Source organism: Fringilla coelebs, assembly GCF_963513975.1.
Source record: "Fringilla coelebs genome assembly, chromosome: 3".
Taxonomy (NCBI): domain Eukaryota; kingdom Metazoa; phylum Chordata; class Aves; order Passeriformes; family Fringillidae; genus Fringilla; species Fringilla coelebs.
In genome coordinates this window covers 886,082-904,433 of record NC_140030.1, presented here as the reverse complement: position 1 = coordinate 904,433, position 18,352 = coordinate 886,082, and the positions used below count along the sequence as shown (strand labels likewise).

The 18,352-nt window shown below is 48.7% G+C and overlaps 1 protein-coding gene across 1 annotated transcript in view; it reads right to left on the bottom strand.

Annotated features, from left to right (window-relative positions):
• The window catches only part of RAB10 (RAB10, member RAS oncogene family), a 48,953-nt gene that overhangs the window by 10,225 nt on the left and 20,376 nt on the right, over positions 1-18,352 (bottom strand). The window contains exons 2-3 of the mRNA XM_084203097.1: positions 10,212-10,272; positions 357-495 (exon numbers count right to left, since the gene is read on the bottom strand). Of these exons, the coding sequence (XP_084059223.1) occupies positions 357-495; positions 10,212-10,272 (200 nt within the window). The remainder of the gene's footprint in view (positions 1-356; positions 496-10,211; positions 10,273-18,352) is intronic.

Here is an 18,352-nt window from a genome sequence, read left to right as displayed (position 1 = left end):
TGGGGGTCAGGCCCAGCTCTGGGGAACAGGCCCGGCTTTGGGAGCCAGGCCCAGCTCTGGAGGCCAGGCCCAGCTTTGGGGGCCAGGCCCAGCTTTGGGGGCCAGGCCCAGCTTTGGGGGCCAGGCCCAGCTTTGGGGGCCAGGCCCAGCTTTGGGAGCCAGGCCCAGCTCTGGGGGTCAGGCCCAGCTCTGGAGTCAGGCCCAGCTTTGGCTGCCAGGCCCAGCTCTGGGGCCAGGCCCAGCTCTGGGGTCAGGCCCAGCTTTGGCTGCCAGCCCAGCTTTGGGGAGCCAGGCCCAGCTTTGGGGACTCAGGCCCAGCTCTGGGCTGTCAGGCCAGGCGCAGGAGCAGCGCTCACCTCGTCGATGTTCCGGAGCCACTTGCTGATGTTCTCGAAGCTCTTGGCGTTGGTGATGTCGTACACCAGCATGATGCCCATGGCGCCCCGGTAGTAGGAGGTGGTGATGGTGTGGAAGCGCTCCTGCCCCGCCGTGTCCCTGCGGAGAACCACACACACATGGAGGGATGCTGCCTTTCATGGAGAAGGGTTTACTTTCAAAATAAACTTTCAAAATTCATTTTTAATGAAAAAAATTAATTTAAAATTTTTAATTTACATGGTTTTGATAAATTAAAAAATATTTACATAGCTTAAATAATTTTTAAAATTTTATTTACATACTTGTAATATATTATTTAAATTTTTGTTTACATATTTGTAATATAATTTTAAAAATTACTGACATAGTTGTAATATAATTTTTTAAATTTTCATATATATATAGTTGTAATATAATTTTTAAAATTTTTATTTACATTGTTTTAATACATTTTAAATTTTTTATTTACATAGTTGTAATATAATTTTAAAAATTATTGACATCGTTGTAATAGAATTTTTAAATTTTTCATATACATACTTCTAACATAATTTTTTAATTTTTATTTAGTTTGAAGATATTTTTATAAAAATTTAATTTTAAAAATTTTTATTTACATAGTTGTAATATAATTTTAAATTTTTTATTTACAGTTTTAATATAATTTTTAAAATTTTATTTTAAATAGTTTTAATAAATGAAAAAAATTTACATAGTTTAAATAATTATTTACATTATTTTAATAAATGTTAAAAATATTTATTTAGATAGTTTTAATATAGTTTTAATAATTATATTTACACAATTTTGATAACTAAAAAAATTATTTACATAGTTTAAATATAATTTAAAAAAAATATTGACCTAGTTACACAACAATTTTTAAAAACTTTATTTACATAGTTTTAATAAATTTTTAAAACTTTTTACAGTTGTAATAGTTTAAAAAAATATATTTACATAGCTTTAATATAATTTTAAAAAATTTTATTAACATAGCTCTAATATAATTTTTAAAAATGTATTTAAATAGTTTTAATATAATTTAAACCATTTTTATTTACATATCTTTAAGATATTTTTTTAAAATATAATTTTTAAAATTTTTATTTACATGGTTTTAATACATTTAAAATTTTTCATTTACATAGTTCTAATAAAGTTTAAAACACTTTAATTTACATAGTTTAAAAAATATTTTATAAAAATTAAATTAAAAAATAAATTAAAAAAAATTTACATCGCTTTAATATAAATTTTACAATTTTTTATTTACATAGTTCTAATATAATTTTAAAAACTTGTATTTAAATAGCTTTAATATAATTGTAAACATTTTATTTACATCATTTTAGGACACATTTTGAAAATTTAATTTTTAAAATTTTTATTTACATGGTTTTAATACATTTTAAAATTTTTATTTTACATAGTTGTAATATAATTTTAAAATTTTTATTTACATAGTTTTTTATACACTTTAAAAAATTTATTTACAGTTTTAATACAATTTTTAAAATTTCTATTTACATAGTTGTAATATAATTTTTAAAATTTTTATTTACATAGTTGTAATATAATTAAAAAAATTTTTTATTTACTTTATTTAAAATTTTATTTCTTTTATTTTTATTTTAATAGTTTATAGGAATATTAGAAGGTACTGTGTTTGAATTTAATTGGTTAGTAATTTATTGAAACTTCTTTTACTTTGTAATTTAGTTTGAATTTAATTGGTTAGTAATTTATTTTACTTCTTTTACTTTGTTTTTAGGTTGGTAATACTGTATATGTTTGTTAACATTTTTTAGGTAGTTTATATTTTTAGTTCTTTGGAAGTGAGTGCTTTATATGGGTAGAATTTTCTTTTTTGTAGGTGTGAGTTTTTTATAAGAATATATTGTTATATAAATTGATTTTGATTTTTATGATTTTTATTTTAACAGGAACTTTTGAGGTGAGTTGTTAGTTTAGTTGAAATAGCAAGGCTTGATTTTATAAGGTGTTTTTAAAATAAAGTTTTACTTAAATGTAACAGCACAGGTGTCACAGACAGAGCAGGGCGGGTCACAGAGACAAGAGCCCAGCATTGTCTGGGACTCACACTCAACCCTGAGAGGAATTCTGTTCTCACATCAGCCTGATAGAACTTGTAAAACTTTCTTTTTTTGTTTAACTAGACCCTGCAAATGTAAATTCTGCCTTTTCTGATCAAAGTCTGAGGAACATCACTCAAGCTGTGCTGTTCAATGTTGGTGTCCCAGCAATATTCTGAAAACTGATCACAAAACATCAGGGACAGCCTGGAAATTCCATCTACTGCTGGGATCTGGGGATGGGATGTGCTTAAAGAAACCTGCGAGGTGGCAATGAGCTGAATACTGAGAATTAACTGAGAATTAAGGTGGAAGAATTCACTGCACATGCTGCAGTGTTTGAGAGGCCACAAACCCCAGGGATGGGAGCTTTAGGGACAGTTCGCAGTGACACCGTTCTGTCAGGAGGACACGGAGCTGGGCCAGGGCTGGGAGAGCTGGGGGTGCTCACCTGGGCAGGAGAGGGATCCAGGGAGAGCTCAGAGCCCCTGGCAGGGCCTGGAGGGGCTCCAGGAGAGCTGCAGAGGGACTGGGGACAAGGACAGAGGGACAGACACAGGGAATGGCTCCCATTGCCAGAGGGATGGATGGATGGATGGAGATTGGGAATTGGGAATTGTGCCCTGTCCCAGGGTGCCCTCCCTGGACCCCTGGCAGTGCCCAGGGCCAGGCTGGACACTGGCACACCCTGGCACAGTGGCAGTGTCCCTGCCATGGCAGGGCTGGCCCTGGCTGGGCTCTGAGCTCCCTTCCCACCCAGCCCAGCTGCATCCTGTGATCCCAAGGTGCTGCTGCCTGCCATGGCTCCGGGCTGGGCTTCTGATTCTCAGCACACAAATCCTCTGGGCTGCACATCTGGGGGGTTCAAGGGGAAAACTGAGCTCTGGGCAGATCCTGGAGCCACTGCCAGGGCCTGGAGGGGCTCCAGGAGAGCTGCAGAGGGGCTGGGGACAAGGATGGAGGGACAGACACAGGGAATGGCTCCCAGTGCCAGAGGGCAGGGCTGGGTGGGAGATTGGGAATGAGGAATTATTCCGTGGCACAGGGTGCTCAGAGCAGCTGGGGCTGCCCCTGGATCCCTGGCAGTGTCCAGGGCCAGGCTGGACACTGGGGCTGGGAGCATCTGGGACAGTGGAAATGTCCCTGCCATGGCAGGGGTGGCACTGGGTGGGCTCTGAGGTCCCTTCCAACCCAAACCAGTCTGTGATTCAGTCATTCCATGACAAGGCAGCCTCCAAGGTGTCTCCACATTTACACTGCTCTAAACCAAGGTGCCACACTCCATAACCCCTCCAGTGTCTCCCTGCCCCCCAGCTCCTGGCTCAAACCCAGCACAGCAGGCACTGATGTCCATCTGCTCCTGGGGACACCAGCATGAGGCCAAGGAGCACAGGAGGGGACAGGCAGCTCCCAAACCCCAGCAGCCTCTGCCAGGGATGCCCTGCCAGGCCTGGATCTCTGCCTGTGGCCTCAGGAGGTCCTGACTCCACTCCCAGCTCCACAAACCAGCCAGGGATCCCACACAGTGCCTGAAATGTCTGCTGTGCTGCTGGAACCTTCCCCAGCCTGCCCTGACTGGCCAAAGGGCTCAGGTACAGCCCCAGTCCCACTGCCTCTGCACTCTTCCCAATGCCCATGTCCCAGAAAAACCCAGGACACCCAGCTGGAGCCATTTCCAGCTTTACTCACCCCACTCTTGGCCCCAGGAGGAGCAGACTGCTCTGACATCCCTCTGAACTCCAGGACTTGGCATTTGGCTGCACTGAATTTCACAGGGCTTTTTCCAGTGACATTTCTCCAGCTGGCTGAGAGCAGCTGGAATTACTATCAGTTTAAATCCACTCCTTGATGGATTGAAACTTTACAGCTTCACCTTTTCTGGCTTATCTTCCATACAAGCCCCAGAGCCTCTCCCCTTGTCCCAGCTGTTAACCCTTCCCTGGCAGGGTGGGCAGGCCCTGGCACAGGGTGGCTGCCCCTGCATCCCTGGCAGTGCCCAAGGCCAGGTTGGACACTGGAGATTGGGACACCCTGGAATAGCAGAAGGTGTCCCTGCCATGGCTGGGGTGACACTGGGTGAGCTTTAAGGTCCCTTCCCACCCAAACCATTCTGGGATCCCACGAGGTAATTAGGAGGAGTTTAATTCTTTAATTGATGGCTTTCCTAGCACATCCCAGAGAGTGAGTGGGATCCTTTCCTTCACTCAGGGCAATCTCCTGCAAAATATCTCCACAGATCTCCACTCACACCCTCATTATTTTCCCTCTCCCCAAGCTCTGTACCCACTTGCCAGCACCTTCCCCCAGGTCCCTCCCTCCCACTGGCTCCTACCAAGCAGGACAGGGCTGGAGCAGCCTCACCAACCCCACCAGACTTTTGGGATCTGCGATTCCTCCCTCCTGCCACGGCCAGCAGCTGTCACAGGAACAATTCTGAGTGGTTTAACACAACTTGGAGTTGGCAGGAGCTGCTACTCACTGCTTGTCACATCCTACAGCTGACTCCCTGGTTAACTCCTCCACTGCTTTTTCTGGCAACTGGAGCTCAGCTAATGGAAGAGAAGAAAGCTGGGGAGGGAAGAAGCAAAAAACCTGGAGTGTTTCCCTTTTTATTTTTTTTAAATAAATGCTCTAGCTGCCCTTTCCCCCGGTTAATGGATTCTCCATTCATTATTCAGAGATAACTCCTAATGGCTGGAGATTAGAGCTGGCTGAGGCAAACAGGAAATGAGTTATGGCTCTCTGGGTGCCCACGAGGGCTGCACCCACCCTGGGCAAACTGCAGCAGACACTGGGAGCACGCAGGGATGTTTGCTGCCCTGCCCTGGCTCCCCAGCCCTTTGTTCAAACCTCTGGGGGTAGGCACAGACTGCCTCACTCTCCCAGCTCCCATGAATGTGGGCAAGGATTATTGCAACAGCCAAGGAGAATGAGACAGGGCAGGAAAGGGAGGGAGCCTGGATGTTCAGCTTTGTGAAGACAAAGGAGGCTGTCCTGTGGGACTGGGGAGAGGAGATGCTCAAGAAAAGTGAAAAATCCATTTGAATTATTCTCATGCCAACATTAAAATATGCATAAGCTGTATCATATTAGAGGTTTAACCTGGAGAGAAAGGAAATTCTGGGACAGCTTTCCAGCTGACCTGGCAGAGACTAAAGAAACCTTAAAATGCATTATGATTTATTGATGAAAGATTTACATGGCTGCAGCAAGAAGAGATTAGATCTGATGATTTGTGAGCGTCCTGCCAGTCCACGTGGCTCAAAATGAAGCTCTTCAACATATTAAAGCAAGCAATTCCTAGCAAAATAATCCCAAGAATTTATTGCTGTGCCAATGTTGTTACATTTGCAGAACTGTGCAGCCCAGTGTTGCACTGGAGACACTGGGGAACACCAGGCTGAGGATTTCCCTTCCTTCCCAAAGGGAAAAGTGCCCCTGGCTCAGCACTCCTGGCTGGATGAACCTGGCCATGGAGACACGTCCAGCTGGGAAGGGGCACCAGGGGGCTCAGGGCTGGGTCAGTCCTGCCCAACACCTTCATGGATGGGCTGGGAGGGCACTCAGGTACCCCCAGCCAGCCCTGGGTGGGAGGATGGGCTGGGGGCAGGGAGCTCTGCAGAGGGATCTGGACAGGCTGGATCCATGGGAAGGGTGCTCAGGCCTTGGCACTGCCCAGGGAGGTCTGGAGTGCCCATCCCTGCAGGTGTCCAGGGCAGGCCTGGATGTGGCACTGAGTGCCCTGGGCTGGGGACAAGGTGGGCATTGGGCACAGCTGGACTCCATGGCCATGGAGGGATTTTCCCACCTCAGTGATCCCAGGGTTCTGTGCTCTGTCAGGTGTTTCATGACTGGCAAATTTCAGCTTTTCTGAATAATACTCAGCCAGGAAAAAATTCCCAGAATTCCCAGAATCACTGGGTTGGAAGAGACCTTCAAGACCACCAAGTCCAACCCAGCCCCAACAGCTCAACTCAACCCTGGCATCCAGTGCCACATCCAGGCTTTGTTAAACACACCCAGGGATGGGGACTCCACCACCTCCCCAGGCAGAACATTCCAGAACTTTATTGCCCTTTCTGTAAAGAACTTTTTCCTGGTATCCAGCCTAAATTTCTCTTGGTGCAGCTCAGGCTGTGTCCTCTGATTCTGTCAGTTCCTGGAGAAAGAGCCCAGCCCCAGCTGAGCAGAACCACCTTTCAGGGGGTGTAGGGGGTGATGAGGGCACCCCTGAGTCTCCTTTTCTCCAGGCTGAGCCCCCCCAGCTTCCATAACGAGAGAATTCTCCAATTATTTTACAGAACTGCCATGCCAGAGGAACATCTTCCACCTCAAGTCCCAAAAGCCCTCAGCAAACAGAATTAACTCCTGGACATTCTAGGGGTAATTGCAGAAATTAAAGAGGCTGATGGCACTGGGGGAGTGGAGCTCTGTGCAGCTCTGGTCACCACCACACTCCCTAAACAGCAGAAGCTGCACATCCCAGGGAATTCCCACACCTGGGAGGACTCAGGATGACTTATTCCTGACACCAGCTCATTGTTGATTAACCAAGATCCTGAGGACACTTCTCTGGCCATGTAAATGTGCTGCCAGCAGAGACACACTGAGAGTAAAATGTTATTTTATAGTCCTCCACACAGCGAGGAGCTGCATACTAAAGACACAAAGCTGTTCCTAAAATTTGGAATTGGTCAGGGAGACTGTAGGAAAACAGGCTGACACACAAATGTCATTAAAGATAGGAGAGCTGGAGGAGCAGCTAAGTAGGAAAAAAAAAAGGAAAAAAAATAGATTTTTAGCTGCCAGTTACATTCCTTTGAGCCTGTGCTTTGCCTGGATGACAAACCCAGCTCAGCTTTTGGTGCCTCCTGACAAGCACCTCAGAGCTGTACCTGGGCAGCCCAGAGGTTTTCCAGCTTCCATATCCCAGTGCTTAAGGAATTCTGGAACCAGGGATCCCCTCTGTGGACTGAAGAGTCCAAACCTGACAAGGCTCTTGTGAAATCCCTTGTGAGCCCATCCATGGACACCTGCAGCTACCCCTACACCCCATGAGGAGTTTCCCAGCAAAACTTGATTCCCTGGTGTTTTCCACATGCCACTTTCCAGCCTCAGGCCAGAACTGATGTTCTGGTGGTGGAAGAAGGCAGCAAGTTCTATCAGACCCTCCCTACCCGTTCAGGATATCCAGGAATTTCAAGATGTGCTCTGACATCATGAAGAACCCTCATTTTTTCAGTTGTTCTCCCTAAGAAAGTCCCTTTCTCCCCAGGCAGTGCTGATCAAACCTGTGTTCTGTGGGACTGCCACACTCACTTCCTGCCCACACCATCAGGAAAATCCCATTGCAATTCTCAGTGGCTCCCTTATGTTGATGAGTTCTGGGAACTCCAAAGCCTTTTGGTTTCCATTTCAAAGCAGCTCTGAGTTCCTGAATGTGTGCTATCACACTCAAGTTTTAACTCCACTACCCCATTCCCCTGAAGTCCTTCAGCAAAGCCAGCACCATCTTCTCCTGGATCTCTCACTCTGCTCCTTCACTCCTTCCTGCACCATGACAGTGATAATATTCCTCCAGCCACTCAGCACTGTAAACCCCTCCAGGTGCCAGCCTTTGGAAGTGTTTCCACTCCCAAATGTGCATGAATTCCTTTCTCCCAGCTCCTGGAGAGACTGGAGTCCTCACTAGTGACTGTCCCAGCAGCAATTCTCCCAAAGAGGAGCTGCACAATGACCCAGCCAAGGAGCTCCTCAGCTCCTGGATTGCTTCCACCCACAATCTGACACACAGTGGCTCTCCTGAAAGCTCATTTCTTTGGAAGGGCAGTCCAGGGCTGTGTCTCACCCTGCTCCTCACAGGCACATTTCCATGTGGAACAGCAGGAGAACTCTAATCCAGCCTGCTCCTTACACAGCAGCACCCAACCTTAACAGCTACTGAGTATTGAGTTACTGCTCACCCCAGGCAGCCTTTAATTCAGCCTGACCTTTGTGCTCCTGCTTTAGTCCTAAATATCATTTCAGAGGTCAGGGCATGGCTGTGAGACTGTCAGAGGGTCCATGTCCACAGCCAGGAGCTGTCCTGCTGTGTGGTGCCCCACCTGAAGGACAGTGGGGACACCCAGAGGGATTTGGAAGAGCTCCAGAAGTGGCCCATGGGAATCTCCTGAGGTTTAATAAAACCAACTGCAGATCCAGAGCAGCCTTTACACAGGAAATGTTCCCCTAAATCCACCCCCTGCTCACCCAGCTGCTGCCTTGCATTGTTCTGGCAGTGTTGCACAGCTCCTGCAAGTGTGGAGCGAGTTCAAAGGCAGGAAGCAGTGGGGAAATAGAGATGAACTGCACAAAGCATCTCCACAAGACACTGAGCCACTGCTGGGCAAACTCCTGCCACAGGAAAAGTAGGAAATACAACATTTCTTTTCATTTAATTTTATTTCTTTTCTGTAGGAGTTTCATTTTCTGCTTCCCAAGTTTCATTTCAAATGTGCAATCTGAACCCAGCAGAAACAAGCAGCAGATTCAAGCCACAACTTCCCAATTTTGTGACATTTAAAAGTTGCCACTGTATAAATCTCAGCTCACCCAACTCCACTTCCCTAAGGCACTAAACCCCACAATCTGTAACAGTTTCATTACATCTTGCTCTTTATACCTAAATATCCTCATTTTTCAGTATTTTCTGGTTTTACATTTAATGATGATCTGAAGTTTAATCATAGAGTCATGGAATGGTTTGGGTTGGAAAGGACCTGGAAGCTCATCCTGTCCATGGCAGGGACACTTCCACTGTCCCAGGTGCTCCCAATGTCCAGCCTGGCCTTGGGCACTGCCAGGGACCTGGGCACCTGTGCCAGGACCTGCCCACCCTGCCAGGGCACAATTCCTAATTCCCAAAATCCCATCCAGCCCTGCCCTCTGGCAGTTCTAACACTTCCTCAGGGTGCTGAGGACAGGAGGGCTCCAGATGCCTGGTCAGGAAGGGAATCACTCGTGATTATCCTGGGATGATTATCCTGGGGTGCCTGGAAGGATCAGTGTCCCCCCAGACTGGAGCCCACCCCCCTGCACTACAGACACCAAGGTTATGCAGCCATGGGGTTGTTGTGAGTGGAACAAAAGGGACAAATGCCAGCTCAGAGCCCTTCAGTGCAGCTGGAGAATGCAGAGTGAGCAGGGAGCCAGCCAGCCCCACGGGCCAGGAAACGCCACTGGCTCTCCTGACCTGACCTGTGAAAAGCCTCTGGTTCAAAGCACAGAAGCTCAAAGGAGGGAGCTGAGGCTCTGCCTCTTGTCAGACATCCCCACAGAGCAGCTGTGTTCCTGCCAGCTGAGAACCTCTCCACAGCTGAGCATGGAAAATTCCAGCCCAAGTGAAGCCCTGGATTGCATTTTCTTGCTGACACAAAGCAAGGCTACGAGTCAATTTATAGTCACAGACTGGAGGCAAGTCCTAATTTAAAAATTCCAGTTTTAAACCACTTCCCACTAAATCACAGGCTGTGAGGATGCTCTCCCCCTAAAACAGGAGGTTTGCCAGCAGCCTGTCCCAGGGAGCAGCCAGAGCCAGTGGTTACAGCCACTGCTACTGCTCCAGACACACACAAGGAGCAGAGTTAGCCCTGTGGAAACACAGAGCACAGCTGCAAACCTGCAGCCCTGAAGGGAATCCAGCAAGAGCAAACCCTGCCCAGGAACACCTGCTGCTGAAGGAAGCTCTGTGTTACTCACCAGATCTGTAGCTTGATCTTCTTTCCTTGTAATTCAACAGTTTTAATCTTGAAGTCTATCCCTAAAATAAACAAACACATAAATAAGTAATTAGTGTTTAGTTATTAAAAAAAAAATCAATTCCACATCAACTCTGAATAGCTGAGACAGAACAGCAGATTTTTTCTTCTTCCACTAAGCTGCCAGGTAAACCAGGGATGTGCAGGGACACTGAAATGGGAAGGGAGCTGGGACACCAGCACAGCCAGGGCCTCAGGGACCTGCTCTGGAGCACCCTGAGCAGGAAGGGGCCACAGGGATCCTCCACTGCTGGCATCCAAAATGCAGGGAGCTCTCACAACTCTGGGCCTGTAAGCCAAAGCTCAGAATTAAACACAGGATTTGATCTGAGACCTTGGAAAAGGCTTCTGAACTTCAGTGCTGAAAGCAAGAATTTATAATTTAAAGCAGAGACACACAGTGCCTCAGAAAGTTTAGAGGTTTAGATATAAAATAATAAAGCAGCTACAAAGGTAAACAAGCAGTTTAGAATGGAAGTTTGCGTGTCATAACATAATTAGCTAAGAAAGCTTAGACTGTAGCACGAGTCCATAAGACAAAATATTTAAGGATTGGGTCAAAAGCAGAAGTATCCTTATTGGCAGAGTTTTGTTAGTCAATAACTCCTTAAAAAGTCTTGTAACCAAGGGTCTTGAGATCTCCTGAACCCTGCTGTAACAGTGGAAGCCAAACTCACCCTTCCTGTCTATATAAAAAATAAGAACAATAAATAACACCATCCAGAAACTCAGAAGTCCTGTCTCTAATTTATCCAAACCTCCTTCAGAAATCCCCATCCAGTCCAACTCCCAGCCCTGCCAGGACACCCCAACAATTCCCCCTGTGCCTGAGAGCACTGTCCTGGAGCTCTGGCAGCCTCATTCCACACCCCAAGCTTCCACAGGGCTGCAGAATGCTTCAAGCCACTCAAAGCTTTAACCAGCAAGAAAAGGAGAATTATCAGAGCTCAGTCTCCTTGTCCAGACCCATCCCTGCCTCAGCCCTGGGTATGGGACAGCCAAAGCCAGGCCTTGGCAGAAGTGACACCAAGACTCTGAGAGCTCAGCCAAGCACAGACCATGCCCACAAGACCATGAAAAAGATTTTTACTTTCAATACCAATACAGAAAGTCTCAAGTGCCATATCATGGGCAGCCCCTGCCAAGGCCTGAGCACCCTTTCCATGCACAAATTCCTCCTGGTGTCCACCCTGAGCCTGCCCTGGCCCAGCCTGAGGCCGTTTCCCCTTGTCCTGTCCCTGTTCCCTGGGAGCAGAGCCCGACCCCCCCTGGCTGTCCCCTCCTGGCAGGGAGTTGTGCAGAGCCACAAGGTCCCCCCTGAGCCTCCTTTTCTCCAGGCTGAGCCCCTTCCCAGCTCCCTCAGCCCCTCCTGGGGCTCCATTCCCTTCCCAGCTCTGTTCCCTTCCCTGGACACGCTCCAGCCCCTGCAGGTCTCTCCTGGCAGGAGGGGCCCAGAGCTGCCCCAGGTCCAACCTTCCCTTCCCAAAGCTGCCTACAAGAATTACAGCAGAGCTACACCAGAGCAGCAGGAACACTCCAAACCATCCCCTCAAACTGCTCTGACACTAATTAGATGCCACCATCCTGGCTTTCAAATCCAATCAGAGAACACCACTGATCATTGCTCCTGCTTTCCAAAAACCTGCTTATATTTAGACTTTTTAAAAGGCAGCAGCTGCAAGCCCAAACTTCCCTCCCAAATCTACAAGGTCACTTTATACCAAGCAAGATTAAACAGAATTTATGAAGTGCACTATTACATAAGAAGTTTGCATGGGAGCTCTGCCTTGAACTCCTTTTAGCCAACTCCCAGCACACAGAACTTCTTGGGCTGAGAGCTGGACATGACCCAGCCCAGAAACTCCCAGTTCTGGGCTGGCCATGGAAGGACATCCCTGGAGGTGTCCCAGCAAGGCCTGGATGTGGCACTGAGTGCTCTGGGTGGGGCAGGGTGGGCAGGGGGCACAGCTGGGATTTGGTGATCCTGGAGGGCTTTTCTGACCTGAGGAATTCTGGGATCTGGGATTTAAAGGCCTGCAGGGACTTGAGGGCAAGGCTGTGCATTAATCCCAGGATGGCAGCCTGGGACCTCCCACCCATCCAGGTCAGCACTCCTTTGTTCTCCAGCCCTGCTGCATCCCTCACATCAGGGTACACTGATGAATCAATCCAGGAACTATCACACAAACGTGACTGGAAATGTAAACCTCCTCAATGACTGATTGCCAAGATACAAAACTTCCCCACATCCACCCAACCCTGGATTTTTTCAGCATTTCAGGGAGTTGTTTGCTGCCATGTGGTGTCCCCAGCAACACAACCAAACAAATGAACACCAAACAAGTCAATGAAATATTTTATATGGTGACAGTTACCTCTGGGCTGTGCCCAGATGCAGCAGAGTGTTTGAGAGCCACTTTTTATGTGTTAAGATAATTATTAACCCAGCCAAGGAAATTAACTCTTCACTGTAAGGGATTTAGCCAACTCCAGTATTTAGGGATAAAATAAATCTCTAATCCCATGTTATACTCAGCTCCCTTTCCAATATAATACCAGTTCAGCCTTCAGAGCAGCAAGGTTGTTATAAATAGCAATGTATTTCCCTGGTAACACTTCCAGAGGAGTTCCAACACACTGGCAAAAGGAGACTCCTGTGTGGCTGCAGTGCCTGGCCAGCCAGGCTGTTGACAATAAACAGCAGAAACACAAAGGCTTCCCAGAAAACACAGATGGGGAGGTTTCCAGGAAAATTCACTTCAGGAAAGAGTTGAAGAGGGCAACGGGTAGAAAACCTGAACAGACATCTCGTCATCACAGGGGGATAATGAAAGAGCTCATGAATTAAAGATGAGCATGAAATTACTCCTTCATTAAGTGTGGGTAAGATATTTATCACCTTCAGCAGGACAAGCTGGAATTCACAGGAAAACCTGGAAGAACACGGCCAGGCTTAGGAAAACCTTATCAACTCCAGATGTTCCAGTTAAGATATGGAAATGTTTGCTACCCTTCAACACAGCTCCCAACAGGCAGATCCTCACAGGTCCCAGCTCACTTCTGCATTTCCTGCACATTCCCAGTCCTCACCTGTTGCTCAGAGCAGCCTGAGGGTGTTGGTGGGTGAGAGCTGGACATGAGAGCCCCAACCCCAGCCCTGGGCTGATCCCCCAGTGTGGCAGCAGAAAAGGGGGATCCTGTCCCTGTGCCCCTGTGCCCAGGTGAGAGCCCACCTGCCCTGGGGATTCCAACAGCACAAGGACCTGGAGCTGCTGGAGAGAGCCCAGAGGAGGCACCAGAGCTGCTCCAGGGCTGGAGCCAGGCTGGGAGAGCTGGGGGTGCTCACCTGGAGAGGAGAAGGATCCACGGAGAGCTCAGAGCCCCTGGCAGGGCCTGAAGGGGCTCCAGGAGAGCTGCAGAGGGACTGGGGACAAGGCATGGAAGGACAGGATTCAGGGAATGGCTCCCAGTGCCAGAGGGCAGGGCTGGATGGATATTGGGAATTGCTCCCTGTGAGGGTGGGCAGGCCCTGGCACAGGGTGCCCAGAGCAGCTGGGGTGCCCCTGGATCCCTGGCAGTGCCCTGGCAGGTTGAACAAAGCTTAGAACACCCTGAGATAGTGGGAGGTGTCCCTGCCATGGCAGGGGTGGCACTGGATGGGCTCTGAGGTCCCCTCCCACCCAAACCATTTTGGGACTCAGTGGTTTCATGGGCCCAGGTGTGACAACCCTGAACTCAGCTTTAGAAAGGACAGAAGCATTGATGGAGTTTCTGGGCCCCTGGCCTGGGCTACCAAGGCTTTAGGGAGCACCAGCAGTTGATCCATGGTCAGTGCAAACACTGCCCTCGCACAAACACTGAGTCTGCTCTGCCAGCCATGGCAAGCACAGCCCAGGGGCAGCTCCAGGGGCTGCCAGCTCACACTGGGCACTGAGGTCAGGCCCCTCCACCCCACAGCCACAGGGAATGCTGCCCACAACCTGCTGCACCTGTGCAGGCTCAAACCTTGAATGTCCTGGTGGATACACAATACTGGCTCAAGGGATTTGTGCTTCCAGCTCTCTCAGATATAATGAAGAGCCAGGAGCTGCATCAGCAGAACAGCTTTAAGTCCATAATCATTTCCATATCACTTTCCACCTTCCCAAGCCCCTGCCAAGATCCCCCCCCTGCCACTAAATCACAAAGTGACTGTTCTTGACAAGTGACAGACCCACGGCCACCGGTTGGAGAGGGAGGGAGAAAACGTTATTTTCCAGTCCACTGCAGAGGTACAAATGATGAGCTGGCCCTTTTCACACAGCCCGAATTTTGTTTGCATTCCTTCCAAACAAAGCCCCCATTGAGCACGGGGAGGACGCTGGGCGGGAGGAAGCAGAAATTAGGGCAGGAGGAGGGCACGGCTGGGAGCTGGAGCTTGACAGGCATCCCGCAGGGCCATCCCACCCCGAAGGGCCATCCCACCCCGCAGGGACATCCCAGCCTATAGGGCCATCCCACTCTGAAGGGCCATCCCACCCCGCAGGGCCATCCCAGCCTATAGGGCCATCCCAGCCTATAGGGCCATCCCACCCTGCAGGGACATCCCATTCCACACTGCAGGGACATCCTATTCCATCCTGCAGGGGCTTCCCACCCTACGGAGACATCCCACCCTGTAGGGTCATCCCATCTCACAGGGACATCCCATTACATCCTACAGGCACATCCCACCCTGCAGGGACATCCCACCCTGTAGGGTCATCCCATCTCACAAGGACATCCCATTACATCCTACAGGCACATCCCACCCTGCAGGGACATCTCATCCCACCTCGCAGGGATATACCACCCCGAAGGGACATCCCATCCAACCCTGCAAGGACATCCCACATTGCAGGGACATCCCATCCCATCCCATGGCACCCCGCAGGGACATCCCACCCCGGAGGGACATCCCACTCCATCCTACAGGCACATCCCATCCCACCCCACAGGGACATCCCACCCTGTAGGGACATCCCATCCCACAGGGACATCCCATTCCATCCCATCCCATGGTACCCCGCAGGGACATCCCACCCCGGAGGGACATCCCACGCCATCCTACAGGCACATCCCATCCCACCCCGCAGGGACATCCCACCCCATCCTACAGGCACATCCCACCCTACATGGAAATCCCATCCCACCACACAGGGACATCCCACCCTACAGGGAAATCCCACCCCACCACACAGGGACATCCCACCCAAGCCAGGCCAAGAGCAGTGCAGAACCAATGAATTTTGTCTGTAATTCATTAAGAATTGCTGTGCACACGCTGCTGCAGCACCACCCCTGGTGTGCTCAGCTAGGGAAGAAAAGCAAACGTGCAGAATTCATCCTCAGGTTCATCAGGGAAGGGAATGGAGCCCCAGGAGAGGCAGAGGGAGCTGGGAAGGGGCTCAGCCTGGAGAAAAGGAGGCTCAGGGGGGACCTTGTGGCTCTGCACAACTCCCTGCCAGGAGGGGACAGCCAGGGGGGGTCGGGCTCTGCTCCCAGGGAACAGGGACAGGACAAGGGGAAACGGCCTCAGGCTGGGCCAGGGCAGGCTCAGGTTGGATATTGGGAACAATTCCTACCTGGAAAGGACTGTCCTGCCCTGGCACAGCTGCCCAGGGAGGTTTGGAGTGCCCATCCCTGCAGGGATTTAAAAGCCCTGTGGATGCGGCACTTGGGGACATGGGGCAGTGCTGGGGATGGTCTAAGATCCCTTTTCCAGCCTCACTGACTCTATAATTCAAATCCTGTGTGTTCCAGCTGCCCAGCTTTGTGCCACAGCTCTGACAACAGCCAGGATTTTAAGTGACTCAGGAACAGCTCTCAATACCTGCGTTCCCATGGCAGAACTCAGAGCACACACCCATCTCCTGAGGAGCAGCAGGAGGTGTCTGGATGGCTGTCCCAGCTGAGCTCCCTCCTCCCAGTGCTGGGCCACCCTGAGGGAGGTGAAGTCCTCAGCCAGAGCCACAGCACCTTCTCCAAGAGCCTCAGCTGACTGCAAAATCATGGAATGGTTTGGGTTGGAACTTTAAAGCCCATCCAGTGTCATCCCAGGGACACCTCCTACTACCCCAGGGGGCTCCAAGCACCCAATGTCCAACCTGGCCTTGGGCACTTTCAGGGATGAGGATGGAGATTATTGTTGGATTATCAAATCTGCAAATCTGTCAGCTATAAATGAAGTCACTGTACCACCAAAACAGGGTTCAGCTTTTGTTTGGGTTTTATGTTTTAATAAGGTGAGGAGTCAAGGCTTTTCCTGCCAGCTCTGTATTTCTGTGTAATCCATGTGTTCCTCCACAGGTATCCACAGAGCTGGAATCCAGCAGCAGTGCCAGTGTCCAGGCCTGGGGTTTGCTATTGCCCCTCCAAAATAAACTCTCCTGTCTGAGCTTGTGCTTCCAAAACCTCTCACACCAAGTGAAATCACTGTCCCAGCAAAGTCCCAATGCTGGGGACAACACCTGGAAAAACTAACACTGAGACCTTGTCCTGTGCTGAAGGGTGAAGGAGGCAGAAAACAGCTCCCAGAAAACCTCTGGAAAGCAGTGCTGGCACTAAAGATGCAGGTTTGGGATGGTGCTCATCCTCACTGTGCAGCTCTGAATCCCACACAGGAGAAATGTTTTGAAAGACTTAAGTAGTAACTGAGATCATTAAGAGCTTAATTAAAAGCAGAACTCTCAGCTCTTGCCTGATGCGCTTGTGCTGGGCTTTCCTTGGAAAGGGAAAGTGGATTTGCTGCTGGAGCTTTCTTACGAAATAATTAATAATTATCTTAACTGATAACCAAGGTTAAGGGCTGCTGCCCTGAGTAAATGACACTCTGAAGCATTAAAGGCTCTTTGCAAGAGCTGCATTGTCTTCAAAGAGTTTAGAGTTCTGCACTTGACTTATTTGCAAAGTTTGGTACTGGGAGGGCTGGGAGGACATCAGGAGGAAATTCCTCCTGGAGAGGGTGGTCAGCCTTGGAAGGGGCTGGAGCCCCCATCCCTGCAGGTGTCCAGGGAAGGCCTGGATGTGGCCAGGCCCTGGCCTGGGGACAAGGTGGGCATTGGGCACAGCTCTGTGGTCTTGGGGATCTTTTCCAAACCCAGGGACTCTGGGACTCTACACTGAGGTTAATCCATCTCTCTCTAGACTCGGGGACCTCAGCATGAAATTGCTGGATTTAGAAAGACCAGACAAAGCCTTACACCCCCAAGTTAATTTGGCAATTTTAAAAGCTATCAGGCTAAATTATGCTGCTGTTGTCAGTTCTCTTTATTGCATTTTGTTATTTAAATGAAGGCATTCTGGGGCTGTTTCTTGGGCCCTGTGTAAGCTCTAAGCACACCTGAGGGATCCCAGCTCCACACTGACTCCAGGTATGGCACAGCCTGTGCTCCTGGGATTGCTGTGAGTCCTGAGGTCTGTTCCTTCACACTTTGTGAATGGGAGAGTTGTTAATTCAGTGAAACAGCAGCAGTTTCCTTCTGCTTGCCCAGGAACTTCCTTCACTCAGGGCAGGTATTCCCAAAAAGTGAGGCAGTAAGGACAAGGTTTACACTTTCCTGTGGCTACTAAAGCCCTTGCTTGAGTTGGACAGGTGCAGGGAGGTGTTCCAGGCCAGGCTGGACAGGCCTTGAAGCAAGCTGGGACAGTGGAAGGTGTCCCTGCATGGCATGGAGCTGAGCTTTAAGGTCTGCTGGTTTTCAGCTTCCTTTTTCTACCTCTGTTGAGGTCGGGATTGAAGGCAGTTGAGAGGATGGTTCATGTTCAGACTCAGGTGTTTATTATTTCTTACTTAAGTTACAGCCTCACAGCAGTGAGTTCTGCAGTTTTTCATTAGCAAGGCACAAAATGGCCAACTAAATATTGTATAAGGTCTTTTAAGGCTAAACTATCCAATTAAAAAATGACACCTCAATTATTTTCACTTTTAACACAATAACTGATCCCTCAAAGTCTGCAGGGTGGGCTTAGTTCTGTCCAGTTATAAAACACCACCCAAACCCATGGAGAAGAAGGAAGAAGAAGGTAAAGAACAACCTGCCTTCACCCTAAAACCTCCATCTT